The following is a 22,458-nucleotide window of genomic DNA, read 5'->3' as shown; positions in this document are numbered from 1 at the left end:
GAAGCTGAAGGCCTAGTGATGGTTCTTTGCAGTGTAATTCTCTCTGTTGGAGATAGGTTCCATGGCTTGGTTCTTGGAATTTTCCTGGAGCATTCTTCAATCCTGCTTCTCAAATAACATTGGTTAGAACAATCACATTTAATTTTAACTCATCTTTTTAGGTCTCTAACTTCTGTATTTCCTTTTACTTTGCTTTTATCATTTTGAGCAGCATTTTATCATGTTGTACTGCAGAAAAATTCTCTCCTATTGTAAAGTAAAACACACTGAATTTCAGGAAGGTCACTGTAACTTCAATAAAAGCAAATAGCAGCTTTCATTATGAAGAAACAATTGGCTGTTCAAAATCTCAGCATATGGAAATCTTTCAGAGGATGGGATTACTGATTTTGATAAGGGTCTTAGTTGCATAATTGGATTAAATATAGTTTTGCATCTTTTCTTTTTTCAAGCCACACATAGCTTGGGATTTGAACAGGATTCACAAATTCATAGGGTAGATTCCTGCCTCTCTGAATGTAAAAAATGAAACTGGAGAACAGTCACGTCCTTTTACAACTTAAGCAGTCTCACCCAGCCTCTGAAACAATATGATCAGCTAGAATTTATAAGCAGCTAATTCTGAATTTTTGCTAATATTTATACATTTTTCTGGGATATGCATGAAAACTTTAAACATCTTATTTAAACAAAATAGGTGTAACAGTTTAACTTACATCAATGTATTTAAGAAGTTAACACTTGTAAGGTAGCTTTCAACTTTAGCAACTTACATAAAGCCACAGTAAAACTCACTCAGGCTGCTTTAAACTAGGGTTTTGCTCATAAGAGTATACCAGGGGATCCAGAATGCACACCTGCAAAGCAGCAACAGTTCTGGTTTGTCACCTGATAACAGGGACACACCTCTGCTGCTTAGCACAGAGACTAGGACAGATGCAGATTAAACTTGAAACGCTGTCTGTTGTTAGGCAGTTTCCTGTATTATATCCTTAGATTTCATCTCTCCACAAAGGTGGAAACTTCCAGCTAGAAACAGTTTATTTATTTTTCTCTTTTTTCTCTGGCAAAAACTGTCCCGTCAAATAAGATATTTTTGAGCTAGGTGTTCCACCAAATAAGTCTACCTTAAAGCTTCTTCAACAATCTCAAAAAACCTATCTGTAAAATACAGAAGCAACAAAATAATGTTTACAGAGCTGTTTAAGCAGGGGGGGGAGAGGGAAGATAGAGAGCAGCTGTGCTTAACAGCTCTGCTGGAGAATCTCTCCCCCCCCATGTCTTGGAATTTTCTTATCACAGGTAGTTGTCAGCAGTTACTTTAAAAAGTCCATTTCTCCATTACATTTATGTATGTATTTTAAAACAATTTTGGTTATTTTAATGAACAACTTCAGAAAACAGTTAGTAAGACTATGTTATGAAATTGTAAGACAATTTCTTTCTCCAATCAGAAGGTTACAAAGTGGCAATTTTTACAAAGTAGGAGAGTTTCACTCCTGCTTAGTTACCAAGCAACAGACCGTCTCTATCGTGAGAAATACATACTGTTTTTTCTCCCTGGCAAGGCTGAACCTTTTCAAGGGAGGGTTTTTTACTTTTCTTTTTTCCTTTTTGTCCTGGCAAAGAACTTTGTTTCTTCACATACACACACACAGCGACAATAATATTGTGAGCTCACAAAAACATTCAACAGACACTACAGTTAACACAAGAATTAACAGAAATATCAGAAGGCAGTTTTTGCCCCCCTTTTCTCCCCCGCCATTGGTAGGGATCGTCGTCTTCAGGCTTCCATGACACCAAACTTGATTTGTTGCATATTTTTCTGTGTTTTATCTTACACATATTGTGAGACTGAAACAACCAATTAGTACATGAACAAAAAAATAAGTAACTCAGGCTGCAAAGAAGTTCAAAGGCTTATACAGGGATGGGCCTTGCTGTCTTGTTTTCTGCCCAGCCCCCACTGTTCTAATTTATCTCTGTCCCTCTCCATTTGCTTATATATCTTGAATTGAATTTCTTTTCTTAGTTGTTTTCTCAGTGGAGTTATCTGGTGGAAAAACTGCTTTTTCTGCAGCGGTGGCAATGGAGAGGGGGGGTCCTTACTTCTTTTCTGTCTCTGGGAGTGAATTATTAAATTTTTCTGCATTTTTTTGCTTGGAGGTGTAGTTCAAGGACAATTTGTTACATCGGCAACCTGCTTATCTTTCTGGGCAACTGCGTTTCAGAGTTTTAGTTCTTATATGAATTATTGCATAGATTGTTGCCTCCCGTACGCTTCTAAATCTTTCAGAGTCTCACGGAGCAAGTGTTAGGCAAACACACGAAATGCAACTTAACGTAGTAGCTTCAAAGCCTTATTTTCAGTACTATAACAGCACACGTCGTAAATTAAATTCAGCAACCTTGACATTCTTTCAATTAAGGAGGGATTTCCACATAGATAGAACTACACTTTCCTCCTTTGTTATATGCTGACCCGTCGTTAAAATATAGTCCCTGGTGGCACCCCCGTTAGCTTACCTAATGAGGGTTCAAAAAGTTCAGGTCCGGACCGTTTGGCGGGAAGCCACCCGCTCTCAAGCTTCACCGGGCTCCGTTCCCCCTGTGCCTCGCCCCACAGGTCCAATCTCTCTCTAGGAGAGAAAATCCTCTGCTCTTTCCCCCTCTAGGAGGGAAGTCACGGCAGCCCCTCTCTCTCGGAGAGGAATCCCTCCAAACTCTTTCTCGGAGTTGGAGATAAATCCTTCTTCAACGCTGTAATCACGTTGGCGTCTCCATATGTCGCTGATAATGTCGGAACGGCCAATGCGACACAGATATCAGAGTCAGACATAGTCCAGGTGCAAGGTGATCAGGAAGCTGTTTATTGCTCTCAAGTGTTTCTCTTATATTCTTTGTACACTATCGTGTCACAACACAATTGGTCAAAAGTCTCAAGCATAAGACACTGCACACACTCTTATTGGTGACACTGAAGACACTGTGCATGCTGTGACATGCTATTGGTGACACTATACACATTTTGATTGGTGACCTTTGGTCTGGGCTGCATTACGTTTGTTCTGTCCGGCATTACAGTAAATATTTCCTAAAAGTTGTTTAAATTCCTCATCACTAATTGCCAGCCTGCTGACAGATTCTCTGTCAACCCCGACAGTTCCCCAGTAATTTTTGTTATAGAATTGTTTTAGTCAGCTTTACTCTGATAAGCACCACTTTTAATCAGCCTCCTTACAAATTATAATTCCCACATTAGTGGGAGAAGAGGTCTCTGTATGTGACCTCATTAGGGTACATTCTCATTGAGTGAAAGGAAAGGAGGATTTAAAATCTGTGCAGTCAAGAAAGTGGTAGAACTTGCAATGTGAAATACAAAATACAGGTTTTACAAAACTACAGTTCAGTCTGTTTATGCTGTTAGCACAAGTACATATGCTATTTTAAGTAACTCTGGAAGGAATCTCTGTGATCAGTAGTGCCACGTTGCACGTGGTCTCCCGTGGGGAGGTATTACTTTAATTGCTAATTCAGTCTTCAGTATTTGCCAGTTCAAAGATCCAAATGTTCACATCTGAGAAACTATCTTAGTTTTAAAAATCTTTTTTCTCATTCATAAGATGCACATTGCTATGAAATTTAAAACTAATCACTTCTTTTTCTTCCCTCCTTCAAGAGCATATGGGTTAGTACTTACGTGTTTACAATATGCTTTGCTGCCAATGTGGGACTGTTGTATGGCATTGTCTGCACTATAGTAATTGTGATTTTCCGCTTTCCCAGGTAAGAGTCAATTTACTGGAATGTTCTACTAGCATACCATTATGTTTTCTTTCTGCCTATTGATTCATAGTCAGGATGGACATACGGTATACTGAATTCAGTATTTTAGTTGCAGAAAATTACAAGATAAGACAAGTCAAAAGGAAAAGTCACACCTGTGAATTTACCATAGACTAAGGATCTCTACAACATTTTATGAAATGGCATTATTTTGTGATTTCTCTTATTATTACATATCTGTATGATTCATTATGTGAAGGTAGAAAAAAATCAATAGAAAGATTAATAATATAATTTTTTTTCCATTAGATATTTATTTGGTCCTTAATGAGAAACTATGTCTGGCAAGCCTTAGGAACTAAGCACCTTTATAAACTCCTCGGTACTATGTTGCACAGGAGTTGGTAGTTGACATTTGCACTGCTAATATAGATTAATGAAACATAATTGCACAACTATTCTAATATCTAATAAAAAGTATCTGTTCTGTTTATGAATTAGAAAAGCCAGAACAAATAAACTAGAGTAATCAGAAGTTCTTATATTATATATTACAGTTGCTACTTTGTATCATCAGTAAAGAGAATATATCAGCTGAGGTTCATGATTAATCTGTGCTACAGAATTAATTCACAGATCACCAGACCTAGAAACGACTTGCTGTTTGTATGCAGTTGTTTGCATGAACATTGAATCCCACTGAAATTAAGCATAATATAGACAGCATTATTAAATGCTTGTTAAAGTTAATGGTGTTAGCCATTTGTGCACAGCTCTGTTCTCTTGGAATAAGTTGCAGAACCAGCATGAGAATAGTTCAAAATTGCAAGGCAGTTAAAAATTACGGAAGATGATCTCTGCTTGAATCAATCAGTACCTTTGTGGTATTCAGCAAGCTAAAATTTTGGTAAATTCTGCTAGTAAAGCAAAATGCAAGTTTTCATGTTTTTACCCTGGACCTGAATGTTTGAGGTTCTCCAACAGCAGAAAGGGAGGGATATCTAACACAAAAGAGCATGATCCTCTGTTGCCTGATCTAACAGAGACCTCAGTCTGAACCTGCACTCTTCCCAGTGATTTCTGTGTTCTTCAGTCAAGCTGAAGGTGATTGTTCACACCATCTAAAGGCACTGAACAAGGTAGTAGCCTTAAAATCTGTACTGTGCAGATGTGGTTAGTGAGACAATATGTAGTAAGCCATGCAGTCATGAGCAAAAGCATTAGCAGAAGTGAAGCAAGTAAAATATCTTAGATTATTTATTGAGAAGTTTCTGTTCAGATGCCAGAGTATTGGATGTGATACATGTCACGTATCAGAATGTAAATTAAAACCAGCAGCAGCTACAGCCTAATTTATGCAAAGATGAGAGAACAGCTGAGTTTTGCAAGGCTCATTTAGCCAGCCTCAATACCTGCAAATACTCTTTCACACTGACGCATCTATTAAATGTTTGTATTCTGGGATTATTTCCATTGCCTAGCTTTAGGCACAGAGCTCAGATAACAGCTAATTTGATAGTCTTCTTCAGTAAATTGTGTTCCTGCAAATGCTGCATTGAAGAAGAAGGTCAGCTTACACTGAAGGTCAAACTACAACCTACACCTACACTCACCTACACTGAGCTGCCTTTCCAAGGCAACTTTCTCTTTTCACAGACTGCGTAGATGGCATAGGCCCTTTCCAGTTAAGTCCCCCATTTTGATAGCTAGAGTGCAGTGTTCTTCTTCATCATATATAAATGTGTCAATTTTAATGACAAATAAAATGTCTTTATTTTTCATGACCCACAGCTATTCAACACATTTATTTCCCCTTTCCTTACGTTATGATTTTGCAGGTAAAAAATGTTAATTAAATCTCTTTACTTTTGGTGCTATAGATTATATATGAGCTACTTTGGTTTGAGAGTAGCTCTCTGGCCAGCTACAAAACGGTAATGAAAATTAAAATTAAGAAAATGAAAATTGAGATTTTATTCACCAGAGACTTTCATTATTCATATTTTCAAAGTGATATATCATAATTCTAAAATGAGTTTTTACTCTCTAACTGGATTATCGGAAAAGATAAGCTCTATATGCACAAAAATATAGATAGATTGCATTGTCCCAACTTCAAGCTTCTATGCTGTAGTTTGGCATGTGTCTCTTCCTGTTTCTGTTCAAGACTACTAAGGATTTGCCTTACAGATTTTCTCTGTGTATTGATTGCAGAGCGAAGACACTGAATTTGAAAAATGTGAAAGAAATGGAATATAAATACAAAGCAGAAGATAATTGTGTAAGTTAATTTTTTTTAACTTGTGTGTGTGTTTCACTGATTCAGATTTGTTTATTTTCTCTAGCTGGCTATCAGATTGTAATCAGGGAGTCAAGGGAACATTTTTATGATATGATCACTTGAAATCTAAAGCTGGTATGATATAGTAAATACAAAACTAGCTGGCCATCAGAAATTGGAATATCTTCATGGTCATGCTGCTGGTCTGAAAAGCGAAGTTAGGCAAGTCCTCTTAGATCTATCTATCCTAGTTTATTTGCCATTTTAACTAAGGAATTGCTCTTTGTAAAAGTTTCCTAATTCCTAAGTTTAAGGAAATCTCTTGCCAGGAATGGCAAGGGCAATCTGAGTAGACAATACCAGTCTCTGTATTCTTATCAGATTTCCTCATTTCCTGAAAGTCCTCTGGTATTCTCATATCCACAATCTCTTTTCTGATCCCATTTCTGCCACCAGCCCCTTGTGACTGGACTGTCCCAAAGGGCGCTGTGTGTGTCTGGGAAAGGAGGGCCAGCACCATGAAGTTGTCACAGACTGCTTCACACATCTCCTCACCCTATGCTCAAACAAGGGTACGCTCTCATGAAAATGGATGGAAGAATCTCTTCCAAAGACTGTGCTTTTAAAATTTGGCTTTCTACAAACTCAGACTAACCAGTCAGATTCTTTTGGTTATTTTCATTGCAATTATCATCAAAGCTGCTTGTGGTCAGGCCCATGGTAAGAAGAGAAGGGTAATGACCCAGAGAGGTGAACTCCCTCCTCAAAGATGAACTGGTGAGTCAGCAGCCAAGAGAGAAGTGGAACCATGTGTCCTTTCAGCACAGAGCCCCATCACTGGGACATCTTGCCTTCTCCACCGTGACAGTTTCTACTATGTCCTTTTTCCTTTTCTAATGTTTATGAAGGGTCTTATGTATCAGTAAGCGACATGCTCAGCAGTTATTGCCTCACCATTAAGAAGCTCTTCTTTAAAGCATTTATTGTTTCTGGCAAATGTCTTCCATCAGAGCTATCTTGGGCTCAAAATCTGAACTTTCAGGGGCTCGGAGGCATTTACGGTTTAGGCATGTTGAGCAACACTGGAATGTGAAAGGTACATAAGAATGGGGAGGACTCTGAACTGTGAATTAAAAACACTGTTGTTGAGGCTGGGCTCGCTGTCAATTATTATATCACTTTTCATTCTTAAGAAAAACATTGGAGTAACTTTGTCAGAGATGGGTAACCAAAATTTTCTTTGCCTGTTTTTTTCCTTATCAGTTCATAAGTATTTTGTACAAGCCCCTATACATCTTTTTTTAAACTGTGTTGTTTTTTTAACTTAATCATTAAGATTAATGCCAGTAACCTAGTAATAACAAGCCAGTGTCTGCAGACATTGGGGAAAATAACATTTTGTTAAGGAAGCAAATTGCTGAAGGGCTTATTACAAAAAACAAAGAAGGAAAATATTTTTAAGATTGAGAAAAATGCCTTTAATTGAATTTGGAGTCACTGGATTGCAGCAGGCATTTAGGGTAATTTTTAATATATGAATGTTACACTAATCCAAGCTTCTCTGGTAAATAACAGCTTAGACATAAACAACAGGACTTTTAAATATCAAAATATGCAAGCTTAATGATCTACCCTGCCATTAAGGTCTGTGGATTTATAGGGGTTATTTCACCAATAAGAGAAAAGACACTTTAATGTGGAAAAAAATCAAAGGATATTTAGAAGCTTATGTGAAACACATTGCATCAGAGGCGTTCACTTAAAATGAACCCTTACCCAAGCATAGATGGTGCTGTGCAGAGTGCACTGGGCAATTGCCTGTATCCTTCTAAGGGATGGTGGGGACAGGACACCTGAAACAATTTTCCCACTTTCTTAGCAAGCACACAGCACAGAAGAAGTTCATTCTTCTCAGAACAATTCTTTTTAAGAAAGAACCAAACCAGAGCCCGGAATAACTGAGTCAAATTGGGCACATTTGACCTTGCCCATTCTGGACAAAAAAAGTATACCTAAGTCTGCCATCGTTTCAATCTGGCCTTATGGTTTGAGCCTTTCAAGTTTTCCACCTTGCACTTTTGGAAGCTTTTTAACCTTTTGATCATCACAGGCTTTTATCTTTGCACATCAGCCTTCCTTTTTCCTCAGTTTTCATCTTTTACTTTCCAGTGCTGCTAAGGCACTGAAGTGCCCACTTGTCTCCACACCAAGCTGTGTATAGCATAATTTTTAATGGGAATCAGATGTCAGAGTATTTCTCCATTCAAAAATATATTGTCCTCTGTTTTGCCCTTATTTTAGAGCTTTCTGTCATAAAAACTGAGCCATTTTAACTGCCATGCTTTGCCACTTGCCTGACTGAGGTATGTTGGTGATGTGATATTTACCACAATTGCATTCATAGGTAAATTGCGCAAAGTCCCTATACATAGTCTGGTGTTCTTTGCCTCACTTTGGGATGTTTGAAATGTTTCCTTTGTATGATGGTCACTGCCGTGGTGTCCAAAATATTGTCTGGTTCCCAGAAGTCTGAACAGCAGTCTACAATAAGGACATAGTTTTTGTGGTTTGTGGTGAAGATTTTCATTCCTGTTTTACTTGAAAGTCTGTTGGGAAAACTGCATATCTTCGATGCAATCCCCAAAAATTTTAAACTACTTAAAAAATGGTCTGTGTCAGCTCCATTTCCTTTTGTTTGAGTGTGACCTTCTTATATGACTTTTGTTAGGGAAAAGAGAGGCTTTTTGACCTATACTCTCTTGCAAATTTTGTGGTTTTATTTCCATCGTCACACAACCTGTGGAAAATGTATAGTTCAGTAGAATTAACTTAATTCTACCTCCTACAAAACCAGTATTTAATCATGTGATTGCTGATATCCAATATATTTATATATAAAGAATAATTGTTTTGCTGGCTTTAAGGCTTTTCATGAGTGCACCTTGAGAGTGAGAGAAATTGCATTTGTTTTGTGCAAAACGTTCCTCACTTGTACCTGGGGTTTCTGACCTTTATCTGATGTCATTCCAAAATTGTTCTGTTGTGTAACATCTGTTTTGAGGTACACAATGTGACCCAAGGTACTGGTAAGCTGTTTGTAACTTATTCAGTGAAGTGCAGAGACAGGATCAAGGCTGACTGATGATTCTTGTGCAGATTATTGAGTTGATTGTAGATATGTGCTGGTAAAGCTTTAAATGTGCCACTCAAGGTTGCTCTGGATCCACAAAGTATTTTCGTGGAGAAATAGCTCTGTACTAAAGTCATCTTCAGATGACTACGATGAATATTGCCAGCTTTCCCAAAATCACCTGCAGTGTTTGCCCCAAAACCTTGTGTACTTTTTTTCAAGACGTGTTTGTCTAATAAAATACATTCCCTGTCTGCAAGTGTTGTCTTGCCTATATTTAGAGATCATACCAACTGAAATAGTGCTATTATTTATCAGATAATAGTTCTTAGTATTATGCATCATCGTGAGTATGCTTTTTTTTCATGGTAACTAGAACTGAATGTAATTTTCATTATACATTACTTACATTTCCATTCTTACTTCAGTTGTGTGTGAAGGCTAATCAAGAGAGTTATCTGTTGAATCATTCTCACAATCCAAAGCTCTTTCTCGGTTAATTTACAGGTATTTTCAGGATTTTTAAATAAATGAGTTTGGGTTTTAGTCTCCAAACACAAGATAAACTTTGCAGCATTATGTTTATTTAATTCCACAGGAGTCATTGAAACAGGTGAAAATAATTTCAGTCAACAATCCATTAGTCTTTCTGAATGCCAGGAAATTTCATGCTGACCTGATAAAGATAATTCAGAAGGATAGCCCGAGCAGCCAGGTATGTGAAGATGTAAATGAGGATGTGCTATTTGCTTCATTAATCACAGTGACTGTGTTGAAGATTGTGCTTGCTTTCCTTGCATTTCTTAGAGAATGCAATCAGACACTCAAACAGACATAAAAAGGTAAAATTGCAAATGATTCATTTAGAATAAAGTTAATCCAAATCTTAATCAGATTCGATATGGATTATTTCTTACTATTACTTGAAAATAATATCTTCACTATTTCTGTGTATAATCCTTTAAGAGATGTTAAAGCACTGACCCAAAACTCTAAAATTTATGGAAGAACTTATATAACCTCAGATCAAGTAAGGCTGGGATTCTAGAAAGACAGAGAGTAGCTACAAACGTGCTTGAATGTGATGTGATTTTTTTTCCTGGACACGAGTCCTTGAGAGATAGACACGTAATGAAGTAAGATAGACACTTAATGAACTATAAGTAAATTCTGGAGAATTGGAAAGAAGTTATAAAGTGGGTAAATTTTCTCAAAGGTAGTATTTCTTTTTCATTTTTTTGCACTGATTGCATTGCAAAAATAAACAGTATACAAATTATTGGAAAAAATCCCTATAAGTATAGTATTTTCCAAGTTTATCTGCATATGACTACTGCAATTTTCTGCAACACTTCCTAAAAGGTAAAAAATTAAATTATCATTTGTCTATCAGTACAATGAAGACATTTCAATATTATGCAATGCTTGCTGAAGAAAATTTCATCCAGTTTGGTAAACTGGGCTGAGCAAATCACAGGCATGTCTTAGATGGGTTGTTAAGACAGCAATATGTGTCTACCACCTCTGCTGTCCCTTGACAAAGAGTTGTGCTACTGATGTGCACTTTAATAGGTGGAAATTCAGGATTCAGCTCAGAAAATGTGATGCTTTTTATGCTCGGTTCTGCTAGGCTAACTGATTTGGATTGGTATGATAACAAACCTCCAAAGAGAGAGAAATCACTTAGGATGTGCATGGAATTAATATATGAGTTAATTTAATAAGTGTAATAAGTTAATTTAATAAGTTAATTTATACATTACTTAGGAGGGAGATTTTATCCTTTGTCTCTTCTGTAAGGTACTTGGCAGTACAGTTGCCTGAAGTACTGTGCATAAATTATTTTTGTAATTTTTTTTTGGTGGAATAAATGTCTTTCTGTAGGACATAATGGGTGTGGGAAAAAAAATGCAGTTTGGATTTTGTTTCTGTGCTCTATTTCTGGCTTCAGCTCCTATTTCTACTGAGAACTTAACATGCATGTTGAAATAATTTTTATTAAAAACTCTCCAAATAAAGATAATTTTTAATAAATTTGCATATAAAAATGTTCTTACTAAAATATTAGCATAGCAGATGAGATTGCAGCAAGCTAATCTCATAAAATCACCCATCTTTTCAAGAACATCTTTTCCATCTTTTTAAAGAAAAGCAAAATATCAATTTGAGTATGTATCTCAGTATTTTCTAAGGTTATACCAGATAATAATACATATTCAATAGGGTGTTGGATAGAACATGACTTCAGAGAGAATGAGTTAACTTTGATATTGAGAAACAGAATTCATATGCATTGCATTGATTTTCTCTGGTTACTGTGCATTGAACTAGTTTTCCTTGGTGTGTTACTAGTTTGTTGCTTTTATTTCAGTGTGAGCAGCACACATTGCTCTGTTCATTTTCCAATGGAAGTTGTCATGGTGAGTTATCTATAAATTATATTAAAACCAAGATGGATGTAAGTGTGCAAAATGGCTCCACATTTTTCTATATATTTCTAGGTGAACTCAAGTTGTATGGTCAGTTAGACCAAACATTCAAGGAAACATGAATGCTAAACAGTATTAAACTCTTAACTTTGATCTAACAGGTCCTGTTTCTCATTTTGTTTTCAACTGACTTTTTCAGATTTCAAAAGTAGGGTACCCATGAAAGCACCTTTTCTGTGGGAGTGGAAGGTTATAGTGGAAGACTCATTGCCCATGGCAGTGGGGTTGGAACTAGATGATCCTTAAGGTCCCTTCCAAGCCAAACCATTCTACGTTTCTGGGTGTGCCTGCTCATTTCACAGGAACAACTGTGTCCTTAATGAGCCAGGTACGCAGCAGGGGAAGCACTTCCCATGTTGCTGCCTGCAATGATCTTCAGATCAGGCCCAGGAGGCTGTTTCGCTCACCTCTGTTCATGTCTTTTTCCATTCACAGAGTTGAATACTAGTGTGGAAAAGTAAAAATAAGATAAGATTAGAACTATGTTAAATCTGATCTTTAAATCCACATAGGAGAAAATCACAGAAAATGTCAACTGAATTATCAGTGACGCGATGACTACCAATATTGTACAGTGTATCAATACAGTATTGAATAAAGAAAAAACCTAGGAGTTTGCTTTCAATTCAGGATTAAGCTAGATAATTCCACTCTTTCCACATTTTATAACATTTAAATCAAACCAGAGCACTCACATTCCCATGGGAGAGCTGCAGCAACCTTTTGCAGAAGATACTTTATACAGATGACTTCATTTTGGATTGAATTAAAACACCGTGTTTATTTAAAATGCTTATAAGCATTAAGGCTGCAGCAGATAATCTGTTTGGGAGGCTGTTGTCTGAATTTCTGCATTTATTAACCAGACTCATGACATTTTTATGATGCTAGTGTTTAGTTTACTCGGGGCTAACAGAGTGCTTACAGTAGCAACCTGTAATAATGACTACCAAAGACTATATTGTATTGTATTAACTATACTGTAAAATACTATGTATGAGAAGATCTTGCCAGTATGTATTTCAGTTGTCTTGAAGACAAACTGGTTTCTCACATTACAGAAGTGACAGACAGTATAAAATCTCTTTTCTGAAAGCCTAAGTCCTAACTTGAGGACTTAAATGCTCTGTTGTTACTTGTACCAACCAGCCTAAGGTGATTCTTTGTGGGGCCTTTAAAATAAAAAGCAGAGAGAAAAAAAGAAAAATGCCCATAAAGAAAAAAACAAAATGTGGAGTTTAAATTTTCAGGAAGGAGGGGAGGAAGAGGACACAATCCTCAATCCTTATGGCAGTTGCCCTGGAAAGTATGGCAATTTACATCTTTGTAATAAGGAAAAAAAGAATCTTTCCTTTCTACTTTTGGGGAGTACTGTCTGTATCAGCACCAAATGAAACAGCTGCTGTTGCTCTTGCACTGGTCCAAAGAGGGAGCAGGTGTGTACCTATCCCTCCATTTAGAAGCCAGGCAGCCTCTAATGCAATGCAGTAGGAATTATAACACTGAACAGCCTAGCAGATCTCATAAATCCTTTCTAGATTTCTATCACAATAATGTCAGACAGGAAGTTCCCTTTAAAATTCTGTATTTTTGTGTGGTATGTGTCTGTTGTTGTACGTTGGACAGTACAGAGACAGTAAATCTCTGGAGTCCAAGTCCAAAAGGCTCTGGCTCTCAGACTACTGTCACAAAGGAATTATCACCATTGTAAATTTGCATCATGGTGAAATTCTAATTCCCCTCAATAGTTTAAAATCTTTACCTCTGCTCTACCAATGCCATTTAGCTTAACTCATCTTTACATCCAGAATTCCTTTCCTTCATCTTTTTTTTTTCTTGAGTTGTGTGCATTATGATAACAAACACTTGTTAACAGAATAATGTAAATAAGATGTGCACTATTTTCTAGTTTTCCCTTTATGAAAGCCAGGAATCATTTATCTGTGTGCTGGTTCAGGATGCATTTAGAACAGAGTGTGTTTAGATTAAACACAAGGTGGCCTGAAGTTGAAGAACAAGACCTTTGCAAATCTTGCCAACATAATTTTTTTTCTCCAGCAAAAATACGTGATAGTATATTAAAAAATTAACCAATCAAAAGCCAGCACAGTAAAACCTTAGGAAAATGAAACACTGCACCTTACCTATTCTTCTTCCTTATGGGGGAATATTAAGTTAAGCCATAGGCAGGCATTTAGGTACTATGGAAATCAATGTCGTATTAGAACTTAAAAGAGAGTTATATTTTCTGTGTATCCCCTGAAAAATCTTCCAAACAAGCCAAGTTAGTATCAGGACTCAATTAGAAATTCAAATTTGAAGAAACAATTGTTTAATTCTTGAGATACTATGTTGTCTAAAACATCATATTAATAATATGTTCTGCCTGTCATCACTTCATCCCATTGCTCTAAAAGTCCTTCATTTGTGCTTCTAAAATGTGCCATTTGCTTGCTTGATACCCAGTACATAACAGTAAAATTTTTATTGTGATAATTTGGGCTTATTTTGTTGAGCTATCATTATTCTTATACCAGCTTCTTGACTATTCTCCCTTTTAATTAAAGTTTTTCATTTATCCAATGTGCAGGTGAATCTGTGCAGTCATGTCACAGTGAGAGACGTGTTTTGATATTAGACTGCAGTGGACTGAATTTCTTTGACTACACTGGAGTCTCAATGCTTCTTCAGGTATTCATGATACCAGAAAAATTCTATATATATTATAATTAGACATATGAGTTATTGGGGGCAACTACTAGTCACTTCATCTATATCAGTGGATAAACATGTGATTCATGGAAAGGATGAACATAGACTTGGTATTAAACTGCACTGTGTTTATATATAAAATTGCATTAAAATATTTATAAATATTATGGGTAACAGTGCAAATGTACATATCTGCATGAAAGGAAGATGTTTTTCTGAACTTTTTTTTTTTTTTAGTTTTAAAGTTGTTTTAGATCATATTTGACCCTGTCATGTCAGTTACCGTGGAGCCATGTGTAGATTTACCCCTTTAAAATTTCAGCTTTTTATTCTGTGATTTTATGTGTATGTCCTGCTTTCTGCTAAGCCAGAGGTCAAAACATGATCTCCATGTTTTCTCCTGTGGGTGACATATGCAGCAAGCTGGGTTCAGGCATTGCCAGAGCTCCAAGGTGCTCCCAGAGGACTAAAACTGGTAATCACTGGTTACTGTGGTGAATGGAACTAAACCCAGATGGCGGATGGCCACAACTGGGGTTCCCCAGAGCCAATACTGGGCCCAGTCCTGTTTAATATCTTTATTGATGATTTGGACGAGAGGATCAAGTGCACCCTCAAGAGGTTTACAGAGAACACCAGATCGGGCCTGTTGATCTGCTGAAGGGTAGGAAGGTTCTGCAGAGGGGTCTGGACAGGCTGGATCGACGGACCGGGGCCAGCAGTGTGAGGTTCAGAAAGGCCAGCTGCTGGGTTCTGCACTTGGTCACAACCCCATACAGCGCTACAGGCTGGGGGCAGAGTGGCTGGAAAGACATGGCTTAGCAGTTGGCTTGGCAGTGCCTGCTTAATGGCTGGACTCATTGATCTTAAGGGTCCTTTCCAAACTAAACAATTCTATGCATAAAAAGCAGTTCTATATAGCGGATGAAAAATTATGTTCAAAAGCTGTTCCTTACATTTCCATCAGGTCTGGAGTTTAAAAGCTGTGTAGTGAGTACAGAGTTAAATGGGTATGCAAGGTTTGGTTTGCATAATTTTTCTGAGTAAGACAGAAGACTAGATTTGAACTTGGGTCTCCTCCCAGGCCTTTTCTTATCCTAACCATTTTTTCAATTTTTTCAGTTACTTCACTTACTCATTGTACAGTGAAGTAAGTGTTACCTTAAAAGATTTGAAATTAAAACTACACATATAGATAGGGATATAGTAAAAAAGAGAACCGGAAAAATAAGGTTAGTGGGAGCTATTCTTTATTACACATCCCTTCAAAACACAGGGCATTCAATAAAGTATTAATTAAGAAAAAATTGTGAAACTTATTTCCAAAAGATCTTAAAGACCTCTGAACTACAAATTATGTCAAAGAAGTGTTTGACAAACTTGTGAGAGGTAAGTCTGACATGGGCTGTGAAGTGCACAAGCTGGGAGTGAAACCTCTGGATGAATGGCTGGTCCTAAAAAGAATTACTCAGAGAAGAACACACTCAACTTGTCCTTGTTGTTACACTCCTCCCAAAATGTCATCACTGATGCCAGAGATAAAGGGATTTTTGGACTGAGTATGGCTTTCGGTTTGTTTTTAAAAACAGGGTATTCTGATGGGCTTCTTACTGAATCTCGTCTTCCAGAATTTTTCCACTTTATATGGATTATTTAAACATTTTTTTTATGCAGGAACTACTTTGAACATTCCTCATCTGGTAGAAAAAGGCTTTACTCTGGTTTTAGAGTAATTTTCACTTTTTTTTTTTTCTCTTTTACTTTCTCTCTTATTCAACATTTGATCTCTGTGGAATTGACCATTTTCAAAGAAAGTATAAAGAACAACTTAATGCAGAATGTAGCGTGATGGTTATGGTGCTTTTCTGATAAACTCATGAAGTGTCAGGTCTGATTTCTTTCCTAGGTCTGATTACTGTCTGTGTGGACTAGTAGGTAAGCATATGGCAAGGAGATGGAAAAACATGGTGAAACAGGAGATCTGGAAATAAACCCCTCATAAATTATAGTAAAAAATGAAAAATTGTTAATCAAATTCAGTTTTAATTCTTGGCAGAGCTGTAGCGTACTGTGAAGAGGGGTTAGGAAATCAGTGTGGGTTGGTGGCGTTTGCATAATAGAAGGGCTCACTCTGGTGGCTGCTGGCAGTACAGCTGCTACAGCAGCATTCCAGGTGCTTTGCCTACTTTGGATATAGGGGTTTTGTGTATTTTACTCTCTGTTTAAACAGGTTCTTTTTTTTTTTTTTTAATTTCATGTCTTCGCACATTTAGATTTACATGGACTGTAAGAACAGACACATCGATGTGTTGCTAGCACACTGCAAAGGCAAGTATCATCTTACAGCAAAAATTTTAATGTGATGGTTTATATATCCTCACTATTTTATCAGTGCTCATGAGTTTGTTTTATTGCAGCTTCCTTGATAAAAGCAATGCAGTACGGTGGATATCTTGAATCTGAAAATCCTGTCTTTTTTGAATCTATTTCTTCAGCAATTGATGCCATTCAAATTCACAGGGTAAGACTTACAAGCAGGGGTAGGTGACGTGTCAAGGGCTTCTTGAATGCTCACAGCAATTTGTTAAAGTCTGGGAAAGTCTTATTTACCCACTGAACCTTTTGGGCAGAAATCTTTTATGTGTCTATTCTCTACAACTGGTCTTCAACCTCACAATGCAGTTACCCAGTTTTTTGCTGCTAGCACTCTCTTCTCACCACCATCTCTCCTTTTGCAATGTGTTCTCAATCTTCTATGCTAGATCCAGAGGCACGGTGTTAAGGTGCATTAATCTGGGCACATTCTCCACTTAATGTCTCTAGAAACACCTAACACAGCCTCTCGGCGAGACAAATTAACTCACACCCAGTTCTGCATTACTGAAACTACTATTCCTCCTGGGTTGCTTGAAGCTACATCACACACCACCACCCTGGTCTGACTGAAGCCCTTCTGGATCCCCAGCAAGTTTGGTTTGAGCTAGTAAGCTTGTCTCTGCCTTGCACTGTAGCATGCCGTGTAGGCTCTCTGGCGGAAGGAGGGGAAAGGAATTGCACGAGGTGGAAGAGAGAGCTAGAGAGAGAAGGAAGGCTTGGCTCAGAAATTGAGGCTTGAGGCTTGAACATGCATTGACTTGAGCATGTATTTACTTGCTCAATGATTCTTGCATTCCTTATTAAAAATATTGTAAATCTGGGCTTTCCTCATAAACTATGTGATCCTTTTCCATTGTAATGCCAGTGTGCATTGCAAGTAGTGTGCTTTCCCATGGTTTTATTTATGATTCCAAACACGGCTGGAGCTTGGCTCAAGCCTTCTCCAAGAGACATTAAACTCATCATGGTCTGTGGTTTGGTTGTTTGGGTTTTCCTTAATTTTTTATTTTATTAATTAAATTTGAGTTGCCTATGAAAAAACCCGACTTTCCATTGATTTATCCAGATTAAATTGAGTTGGCACAGTTGGTCTAGTGGATTGATCAGAAAAACATGGTCTTTTCAGCTCTTTCCAACATTTTTCATTATGTTGCCCTGCAAAAAATAATTTACTGAAATGGTAACTGCAGGGCAAAAATAAAAGAGATGGCTATTGTATATTTTGTCTGGGTCTGATTAGGTGATTTAGAATGAACGTTGTGTTATAAAATGCCTGCATTTTTATTGACATTAATTAGCTTTCCTAAGATTCTTGTAAGATAACTATGTACTAGCATTCTCATTTTATGGCAAAGGGACATAGACAGACCAAACATTCAAAGTGAAAAGGGGGAGTTACAGCTCAGAAGTCCACTTTTCTGGGAACTGACTGCATGTTTCTACCAGAGCTGCTAGGCAACTCAAACTTCGGCATAGTGGCTTAGCAGTTTAGTCTGAAAGGCTTGCATCCAGCCTCAAATTTTAAATGTAATTATGAACAGTGTATATACGCTGCTAATGTTTCTTCAAAGTATCCAAAATATGAACTTCAGAGGATTTTATGTGTTTATTGTGTTTAACACCTGGGGAGGGGAATGAAAAGGCAGGGTGACCACAATAGCAGCACCACACTGTAACTACCAGTCTGTCTATATACTCCTCCTGCGACTTTTTAAGATGCTGAGGTCAGTAGGACTTTTGACTGTTTACATTAAGGAGTAGGCAGGATAGAAAGAAATAGGAAGAAGGAGTTGGAGACTAATAGCAAGTGATTCGTTCCGACTTACATTTCAGCCTTCCGCCACAGAAAGGAATAGTCTTTCACTGTCAGAAAGGTAGAGGCAAGAGGGCTTCATGGTTCATTTCCAACTCTGACTCTGTTCAGAAATGCAAAGATGCTCTTATCTACATCCTCTAATGATAAGGTTGTGTTATTCTAATTTTTATGTTTATAAATTGACAAGAAACTTCCCTGTTGCTTTGTGCAGTTCATTCTAATCATAAATAAATTTTTGAAATATTAATCTTTATAGTGTTGGCATTTTCAAGCTAACACTCCATCTGCTAATTTTACATTATATTCTCAGAAAACTTTATAATACCTTTTTTTCTGTGTCTCTCAATTTAGAATTACAGCAAGTACAGTGAACAGAGTGAAGTGTGATGCCCACTCATTGAGTATGGCTAGTTTCATCTGCTCATATTCAGAATGAACTACACCATGGTTTCTCCTTAGGTTTTTTTCACCGGTGGATCTCATAGATGATCGTTTGTATGCCATATATATTTAGTACATTCAGTAATGATCGATCTGCCATTCAGAAAGAAAGTCTTTCAGCTGCTATCACTCAGAGAATGTTCATGAAATTGTTCTATAGTGGTTTTATACAATATTTTTATATTTAGATAAAAATTACATTTAGATAAAAATTATTAAGAAGTAGACATGAGGTACTGACTGTGTTTACCAGTGAGATATATTCTTTTAGATATCTTTTATTATACCATTAGTTGTAATATGCCTCTGTAGTTTTGTGTATGAAATAGAGACATTTTGAATTCTTAATAGAGTATGTTATCATTGATAGAGTATACGCAGGGAGCCATATACCAATGCATACTGTTTCTAATGTCTTTACTTAGCCTTCCTTCTGTTCAAGGCAGCCATTTGCTGTAACAGCATCATATCACAGCTATTATATGCTTCCATTTTTCATTCTTGTCTTTGTATACTTTTTAATGCTGGCCCAGGTCCATGGGAAAACTGTGTATACAGAGAAGGCAGTTGCCTGTTGATTAAGTGCCCCTTAGATTGTCCCCCTCCTCTAGTAGTTGTCATGAGTTATTATAAGTTGCTACATTTTCAAAGCCACAGGTGTTCTTTAGCTCAGACTGAAGAGGAAAAACTTGTTCTTGTTTCCAGCATAGAATAGTCTTTATTTCCAGTTTGAGCTGTGATTTGTTTGGTATTGAAATCTTCAGCTATGGCAACTGAGAGATGACAATGGAGACGCATAAAGTGCGTGCCACATTTCAGCCCTAATCCTGATTAGGGATGTGCAGTACTGTGTGTGAGCACACAAAGTGGATGGAGAAATTCACAGGTTGAGTATTTGGTTTGTATTTGTAGATTGTCAGCAATCATACTAGATTATACTATCACATCAGTATCATGTTATATGGCAACACATCGAGGCCTTCCAGTATCTGAAGGGAGCCCACAAGAAACATGCAGAGAGAGTATTTACAAAAGCATGTAATGACAGAAGGGGGAATGGCTTCAAATCAAAAGAGAGTAAGTTTAGCTGAGATATTAGAAAAAAATTCTTTACTGTGCAGGTGGAGAGGCACTGGAACAGGTTGCCCAGAGAAGCTGTGGATGTCCCAGGCCTGGAAGTGTTCAAGGCAAGGTTAGATGGAGCTGTTAGCAATTTGTTCTAGTGAAAGGTGTCCCTGCCCATGGCAGGGTGTTGTAACTAGATGATCTCTAACTCCCTTCCAACCCAACCATTCTGTGATACTACATACAACTTTTTTGCTCTTGCCTTTGTTGCCATATGTGAACACCAGCAATAAAATGTGAGTTGAGCAGAAAGGAATCAGAAAGTGAGAAAGGATGAGGTAGTAGGATTTTTTTTCTCATTGACTTAAAAAAATCTACTGAAGCTAAGTGCCCTAATGGCCATCTTAGCACTACAGAGAGAAGGGAAGTACAAGAGTGCTTTGTGCAGCTGGAGTCTAGAGGCAAAGTCTAGTGCTGTGTTCTGTTTTCAGCAGCAGTTACATATGTATGCTTGTCTGGGCTATCCTTGCTCTGTCTGCCCGAAGCTGCTGCCTGAAGGAGATGAGGTGGCTCGTGGAGTGACTTTCACGTCCCTGCATATAGTTGTGTTAAGACATTGATAAGCTTTTCTTCTAGTCTTGATAATTACACACTGCTAGATGACAATGGGAGAGAGCCTTGGGTTTTTTCGCCTTTTCAGTTATGAGTAACTCTTGGAGTTATTCCCCACTTTATCTCACAGATGACCAGAAATGTTCTGTACATATTCTTCTGAAACTGCTTTCATAATTACTATGCAAAAGGTTGATAAATAACTGTGAGAAGCTCATTATACACAGAAGAAATAAATTCTGTATATTGTCCCAAGTGCATTAATTTCAGATGCTGTAGTTGATTGCAAATGACTCATTACATCATTGGACTCAGTAACAGGCTATAACATTTGACTAATAATTTCCTCAAACAGTTTTAGTAATTTATTAACACTTTAGAAACTATTTACAACGTACTTTAATTGTAGAAGCATCAATTTTATGTCACGGCTGAATGGAGATTTCTACTTAACTGCGAACTGAATAAATGAATAAATGGTATCTTTTCTACTAAGTTCAGCATTTATTCTTTGGTGGGTAAATGTTTTTTTCTGAAGATGTACAGATAAGTTGATTAATGAAATTGTTAAAAATAGGGTCTTTAGCAAAGATAACATCTACCAGGAGACTTTCAGTTTTGTTCTGAATGATCTTTTAAATGGAACAACACAGATACTTTTAAAATTCCTTATAGTGTTAGCCCTTGATGAAACCCTCTGCATCAAATGATCAATTTTGTAGCGCTTATCAAAATAACTTCCAATTTCCACTGCTTTCAATAGGAATAAATTTGCCACAGTTAAATGGCTGTTTTGGGATGGACATTTATCTCCCATTAGCTCAAAGATCTTCTAGTGACACAGTGTCATTTTAAAAAGTGTTTCACCAGCGTAAGACTTCAAATTCAAAATGTCTTAATGCTGTGATTACTGCTTGATTGTCTCTCAGGGCAGAATCAGGGATGAAATATATTTCTTCCCTTAAAACATTTAATCATAACTCTGAATTTCCTAACCTTCCAACTCTGGGCTTTTGGATACTAGTAATATTTCTGTAATATATTTGACCATACATAATTAGCCTAAATAAGCTACCACTTCTGAGAGTATGTATTGTTAATCAGATTCCCTTTCTGGCAAGTGGCATTCCTTAGGATAGTTGTTTCTCAGCAGAACAGAGGCTCATGAAGATAGCTGCCATTTCAATTGCTTCTAAAACATCTGTGTTGAGTTTAGGCCTTGTAAAACTGCTCCATAGAACCATGGGCAGCCAGTGGGGGAGGATCATTTCTCTTTTGCTATTGACCTTGAAGGGCAAATTACTTCACTACTGATACAGTTTCCATTCCTCCACAACCCACCCCTCTGAACTCTTGACGTTTACTGAAACTGTGCTTGCACATGGCCTGTCCTCAAACCACCAGGATAAGATGCCATCAGACCTCATGCACCTCATGGACTGCCAAATCACTGGTTGCTCTGCTGGTGGGATGGGAGTTGCTTCGTGTCCTCTCTGAGTTGCTCTCTGCAAATCTCCAGTGATGGTGCATTTGTGCCACTGAGTCAACTGACAAACAACTGCTTAATTCTTTGGTGAAGATTTAAGGAAACACCCTAAACCTTCTAGGTTAAGTTTTGGAGGCAATTTCAACTATCACTTTAAATCCTTCCCTCAATGGTTCTTTGTACAGACTGTCCACTAGCTTCCCTCTGGCTCTCAGGAAAAATTATTATGTAAATATATAGAAACCAAACCCAAACCATCAC

At 37.3% G+C, this 22,458-nt stretch overlaps 1 protein-coding gene across 2 annotated transcripts in view; it reads left to right on the top strand.

Annotated features, from left to right (window-relative positions):
* SLC26A7 (solute carrier family 26 member 7) overlaps nucleotides 1–21,865 on the top strand; it is a 77,264-nt gene extending 55,399 nt beyond the window's left edge. For both annotated transcript variants that reach the window (XM_032712719.1, XM_032712711.1), the window contains exons 12-19: nucleotides 3,683–3,789; nucleotides 6,004–6,070; nucleotides 9,799–9,915; nucleotides 11,572–11,620; nucleotides 14,280–14,380; nucleotides 16,675–16,729; nucleotides 16,819–16,922; nucleotides 18,945–21,865. In XM_032712719.1, the coding sequence (XP_032568610.1) occupies nucleotides 3,683–3,789; nucleotides 6,004–6,070; nucleotides 9,799–9,915; nucleotides 11,572–11,620; nucleotides 14,280–14,380; nucleotides 16,675–16,729; nucleotides 16,819–16,922; nucleotides 18,945–18,980 (636 nt within the window). In that variant the 3' untranslated portion in view covers nucleotides 18,981–21,865. The remainder of the gene's footprint in view (nucleotides 1–3,682; nucleotides 3,790–6,003; nucleotides 6,071–9,798; nucleotides 9,916–11,571; nucleotides 11,621–14,279; nucleotides 14,381–16,674; nucleotides 16,730–16,818; nucleotides 16,923–18,944) is intronic.
* The last annotated feature ends 593 nt before the right edge of the window (nucleotides 21,866–22,458 follow it).

The sequence above is a fragment of the Chiroxiphia lanceolata genome, chromosome 1 (genome assembly GCF_009829145.1).
Source record: "Chiroxiphia lanceolata isolate bChiLan1 chromosome 1, bChiLan1.pri, whole genome shotgun sequence".
Classification (NCBI taxonomy): Eukaryota; Metazoa; Chordata; class Aves; order Passeriformes; family Pipridae; genus Chiroxiphia; species Chiroxiphia lanceolata.
Note: the sequence above shows the minus strand (reverse complement) of the source record. Positions and strands in the feature narration are given on the sequence as shown.